The sequence below is a fragment of the Zalophus californianus genome, chromosome 3 (assembly GCF_009762305.2).
Source record: "Zalophus californianus isolate mZalCal1 chromosome 3, mZalCal1.pri.v2, whole genome shotgun sequence".
Lineage (NCBI taxonomy): Eukaryota > Metazoa > Chordata > Mammalia > Carnivora > Otariidae > Zalophus > Zalophus californianus.
Window position 1 is genome coordinate 161571015 of NC_045597.1, and position 6000 is coordinate 161577014.

The following is a 6000-nucleotide window of genomic DNA, read 5'->3' on the forward strand; positions in this document are numbered from 1 at the left end:
GCCAGAAAGGGCTGACAAGACATAATCAGGGTACTAAATGAGAAGAACATGCAGCCAAGAATACTTTATCTGGCAAGGCTGTCATTCAGAATGGATGGAGAGACAAGGAACTTCCAAGACTGGCAGAAACTGAAAGAATATGTGACCATCAATCTGGCCCTGCAAGAAATATTAAGACTGGATTAAGGGGGGGTTCTATAAAAAGAGAAAGGCCCCAAAAGTGATATAGAACAGCACTTTACAGAGACAGTCTATAGAAACAAGGACTTCACAGGCAACATGATGACAATAAAATCATATCTTTCAATAATCACTCTCAACGTGAACAGCCTAAATGCTCCCATGAAATGGCACAGGGTTGTAGATTGGATAAAAAGACAGGACCCATCCATATGCTGTCTACAAGAGACCCATTTTGAACCTAAAGATACATCCAGACTGAAAGTGAGGGGATGGAGAACCATTTTTCATGCCAAAGGATCTCAAAAGAAAGCTGGGGTAGCAATTCTCATATCAGACAAATTAGATTTTAAGCTAAAGATGGTAGTAAGAGATCCAGAGGGACACTATATCATTCTTAAAGGGTCTATCCAACAAGAGGATCTAACAATTGTAAATATCTATGTCCCCAACATGGAAGCAGCCAACTACATAAGCCAGCTCTTAACCAAAATAAAGAGACATACTGATAATAATACGTTAATAGTAGGAGACCTCAACACTCCACTCTCAGCAATAGACAGATCATCGAAGCAAAAAATCAACAAAGAAACAAAAGCTTTGAATGACACACTGGACCAGATGGACCTCATAGATATATACAGAACATTCCACCCTAGAACAACAGAATACTCATTCTTCTTGAGTGCACATGGAACTTTCTCCAGAATAGACCACATACTGGGTCACAAATCAGGTCTCAACCGATACCAAAAGACAGATTATTTCCTGCATATTCTTAGACCACAATGCTTTGAAACTGGAACTCAATCACAAGAAAAAATTTGGAAGAAATTTAAACACTTGGAAGCTAAAGATCATCCTGCTTAAGAATATTTGGGTCAACCAGGAAATCAAAGAGGAACTTAAACAATTCATGGAAACCAATGAGAACAAAAACACATCGGTCTAAAACCTATGGAATACTGCAAAGGTGGTCCTAAGGGGGAAATACATAGCCATCCAAGCCTCATTCAAAAAAATAGAAAAAGTCCGAATACACAAACTAATTTTACACCTTAAAGAACTGGAGAAAGAACAACAAATAAAGTCTAACCCATGCAGGAGATGAGAAATAATTAAGATTAGAGCAGAAATCAATGAATTAGAAACCAGAAACACAGTAGAGCAGATCAGTGAAACTAGAAGCTGGTTCTCTGAAAGAATTAATAAGATTGATAAAACACTGGCCAGACAGCCAAAAGAAAAGAGAAAGGACCCAAATTAATAAAATTATGAATGAAAGGGGAGATATCACGACTAACACCAAGGAAATAGAAACAATTAGTAGAAATTATTATCAACAAATATATGCCAATAAATTAAGCAACCTGGAAGAAATGGATGCCTTCCTGGAAACCTATAAACTACCAAGACTGACACGGGAAGAAACTGAGAATCTGAATAGACCAATAACCAGTAATGAAATTGAAGCCTCGATCAAAAACCTCCCCAAAAACAAGAGTCCAGGGCCTGATGGATTCCCAGGGGAATTCTACCAAACATTCAAAGAAGAAATGATACTTATTCTCCCAAAGCTGTTTCAAAAAATAGAAACAGAAGGAAAGCTCCAGACTCATTCTATGAGGTCAGCGTTACCTTAATCCCCAAACCAGGCAAAGACCCCATCAAAAAAGAGAATTACACACCAATATCCCTGATGAATATGGATGCCAAAATTCTCAGCAAGATCTTAGCTGATAGGATCCAACAGTACAGTAAAAGGATTATCCATCATGACCAGGTAGGATTTATTCCTGGGATGCAAGGGTAGTTCAATATTCACAAATCGATCAATGTGATAGAACACATTAATAAGAGAAGAGACAAGAACCATATGATCCTCTCAAATGATGCAGAAAAGGCATTTGACAAAATACAGCATCCTTTCCCGATTAAAACTCTTCAGAGTGTAGGGATAGAGGGAACATTCCTCAAGTTCATAAAATCCATCTATGAAAAACCCACGGCGAATATCATCCTCAATGGGGGAAACAGTCAACAAAACAAAGAGGCAATCCACAGAATGGGAGAAGATATTTGCAAATGACACTACAGATAAAGGGCAGGTATCCAAGATCTATAAAGGACTTTTCAAACTTAACACCCAAAAAACAAATAATCAAGTCAAAAAATGGGCAGACCTGAACAGACACTTCTCCAAAGAAGACATACGAAAGGCTAACAGACCATGAAAAAAATATTCAACATCATGAGCCATCAGGGAAATTCAAATTAAAACCACATTGAGATACCACGTTACACCAGTTACAATGGCAAAAATTGACAAGGCAGGAAACAACAAATGTTGGAGAGGATGTGGAGAAAGGGGAACCCTCTTACACTGTTGGTGGGAATGTAAGTCGGTACAGCCACTTTGGAAAACAGTGTGGAGGTGCCTCAAAAAATTAAAAATAGAGCTACCCTATGCACTCCTGGGTATTTACCCCAAAGACACAGATGTAGTGAAAAGAAGGGCCATATGCACCCCAATGTTCATAGCAGCAATGTCTGCAATAGCCAAACTGTGGAAAGAGCCGAGATGCCCTTCAACAGATGAACAGATAAAGAAGATGTGGTCCATATATACAATGGAATATCACTCAGCCATCAGAAAGGATGAATACCCAACATTTGCATCAACATGGACAGGACTGGAGGAGATTGATGCTAAGGGTTGTAGACAGATGCTAAGGGTGCTGTCGATGGCCATTTGTGGTGGCCACTTTGTGATCCCAGGGTCCACTGGAAGAAAAGGAACTGGGGGAGAAAAGAGGAACAGCCATATACTTTCCCACCTAAATTCATCCTTTGTAAGCTAAGAGGTTTATGTAGCTCTTCTCTGAGGATTGCTGTGATATTGTGATTTATATAAGAATTATATATTTAGTCCTGATTCTGGCTCAGAGCTCTTAAAACCCTTGGAATTTCCTAAGTGAGGAAAGTGACAAAGATGCCTTTTTTTATGTTAATGAGGTGATTTCTGGAATGCACCTAAGGTTAAGGGCAGGTTGCCAGGAGAACCAACCATGTAATTAGACTTGGAATTTTCAGTCCACCCCCTACCCCCACCTCCACCTCCGGTACACAGAGAAGGGGTTGAAGGTTGAATCAATCCCCATTGACTAATGACTTAATCACCGGTGCCTATGTAACGAAGCCTCCAGAAAAGCCCCAAAGGACTGGGTTTGTTAGAATTTCTGATTTGGTGACCTTGTGGAAATCTAGGGGAGAGTGGAGGGGGCATGGAAGCTCCACACCCCTTCCCACATGCCTTGCCCTCTTTATTTCTTCCATCTGGCTGTTCCTGAGTAATATCCTTTTAAAATAAACTGGTACTCTAGCAAGTAAAATGTTTCTCTGAGTTCTGTGGGCTGTAGCAAATTAATCACACCCAAGGAGGAGGTCTGGGGAACCTCTGATTTATAGACAGTTGGTCAGAAGTACAGGTAACAGCCTGGACTTGTGACTGGCGTCTGACATGGGGGGAGGGGGCAGCAGTCCTGGGAGACAGAGCCCTTACCCTATGGGATCTGATGCTATCTCCGGTTAGATAGTGTCAGAATTGAGATGAATTACAGACATCCACTAGTACCCCGACAACTGTTTTTGGTGTGGGCACCCCCACACCCATGTTGGAAATTCTCAGAACACACAAAAGAATTGCCTTCTAGGAACTTTTACCAAGTTGAAATCTCCTGCCACCTGACCAGTGAGTGAGTGGCACAGTTGGGTGAGCAGTTTTCAGCTCCCACAGTAAGCAGAGGCCTCTAGGTAATGGGGTGCACACCTTTAGCAGAGCCTGCAGCCACGGGGAATGGAGAAGATCATATAGGAGACACACTCCATTCACATCTCGGCTGTAGAACAGATTCAGCTCTCGCAGCACAAGCCTCAGGATCTGGGAGAGACCTGGAAAAGGGAGAGGGCAGAGATGGAGTGGCCGGTGGAGGTGAAGAAAGGCAGGTGTTTTAAGTGTGAAAGACAACTCAGACAGCTGGGATGGGCCACAGGGGCTCCTGAGGAATGAGATGATGCCGGGTTTAGGGCCAAAAGCTCTGGTTCTATCACTGTGTGAACTTCGGAAAGTCATCCAACTATCTGAAACCCAGTTTCCTTGTGGCAAATAACATGCTAGCTTTCCCATAGGGTTGTGGCTAACATCAGATGAAATAATAGATCATTTACAGATGTCAGATTTTATGAGAGCAATCGTCTTTCCCTCCCCCCACCTTATCAGCCTTTGGTTTATTCCAAAATTATCTCATTGTTTTCTGGATCCTCCTTCTCTAATTCAAACATAGTCATTTGTCTTCACCCTTTCTGAAAGTTCTTATTGAAAGTGTTATTGAAAAACTCTAATGGCCAGGGCACCTGGGTGGCTCAATGGGTTAAGCGTTGGACTCTTGGTTTCGGCTCAGGTCATGCTCTCAGGGTCATGGATTTGAGCCTTGAGTTGGGCTCTACCCTCAGCAGGGAGTCTGCTTGAGATGCTCTCTCCGTCTTCCTCTCCCTCTGCCCTTTCCCCTGTTTGTGCCCTCTTTTTCAAATAAATAATAAATAAATCTTAAAAAGAAAAAAAACTGACTCTAACTGCCAATAGGTGTTTAACACAAATCTCAGGATTCCACTGATTAAAGAAACTGAACAGATTTTAGTGAATGCTGGATTTTTTTTTTACATGTTTTCCTAGGCATTCTGTTTGTTCACATTCTGATATTTTGAATGTGAACAAGTTGTGAAGTTCTAAGTTTAAATAAAACATTGTGGGATAAGAGAAAAAAGGAGGTTCTGAACCCACTGTGACGATTTCTTTCCTTCCTGCCTTGAAAACTGCTTAGAATCATCACTAATAGAGGTAGTAGGACACTCTGAAGTGTCCAACAAGTTCCTTAAAAGAATCACAATAAATCTATCAGAACCCCTGCCCCTAAATATGATCTCGTATCTACAGTGATGTTATAAGGCCTTTCTGATCCAGAAGGGAGTCCAGGCACCACATACCATTCTCCGGATTGGTTGCTGTAGAGGGTTTCATGTCCTCCTTGTCCAGTGGATCTGCTCCTCTGTCTGACTGTATCCTTCCTGCCCAAGCTTTTGGATGGAATTCAGCCCTGGGAGCAGACCGTAAACAGCACACAGCTCACTCCAGTCACACTGGCCCTGCAGCTCTCACGCACTGGAATATGTTTTCAACAGCATTTATTTGAGCAAGTCGAGCACCGTGCTACACCCAGGGACCCATACCAAACAAAACACCTGCCCTGTAGAGCTCACTCTCTAAACTAACCAGCCCTAGGAGAGAGCATTACTATTTCAGGGAACACTCCTCCCACTCTCTCTCTCTTTTTTTTAAACAAGTGACAAATATTTATTTCTCACCCAGTTAATTTTACCATCCTTCAGAGCTCAGAAGAGCCTTCCCTGGCCTGACGCCACTCAGGTGCTGTGTTCCCTCTCATTGTACCTACAGCTCTTCGTGGCAGCAATCACAATGGCAAGAGGCATGGTTACATCTGAGGCATACTCTTAAGGGTTATTTTCTATGTGGCTTTGGGAAGGATTAGTTTCAAGAAACAGAAACCCAAAATAATAGTGGCTAAACAGGGTAGAAGTTTATATCTTGCTTATGTAAAAGTGTAGAGGCAGAGACAGTTCAGGGTTGGTAGGGCAGCCTTGCTCCGTGAAGTGCTCAGAGAATGGGCTCCCTCCAGCTCGCTGCTCTCCCTCCCTGGGGTGTGGTGTGGTTCCCATCTTCCTGTTCCAAAGTGGTGGCTGGAG

General features: G+C 42.3%; 1 protein-coding gene across 1 annotated transcript in view; it reads right to left on the reverse strand.

Moving 5' to 3' along the window:
- Positions 1–5727, reverse strand: part of MPP4 (membrane palmitoylated protein 4) — a 42097-nt gene extending 36370 nt beyond the window's left edge. The window contains exons 1-3 of the mRNA XM_027590653.1: positions 5687–5727; positions 5224–5333; positions 4010–4131 (exon numbers count right to left, since the gene is read on the reverse strand). Coding sequence (XP_027446454.1) covers positions 4010–4131; positions 5224–5333; positions 5687–5727 — 273 coding nt within the window. The remainder of the gene's footprint in view (positions 1–4009; positions 4132–5223; positions 5334–5686) is intronic.
- Between the last annotated feature and the right edge of the window lie 273 nt (positions 5728–6000).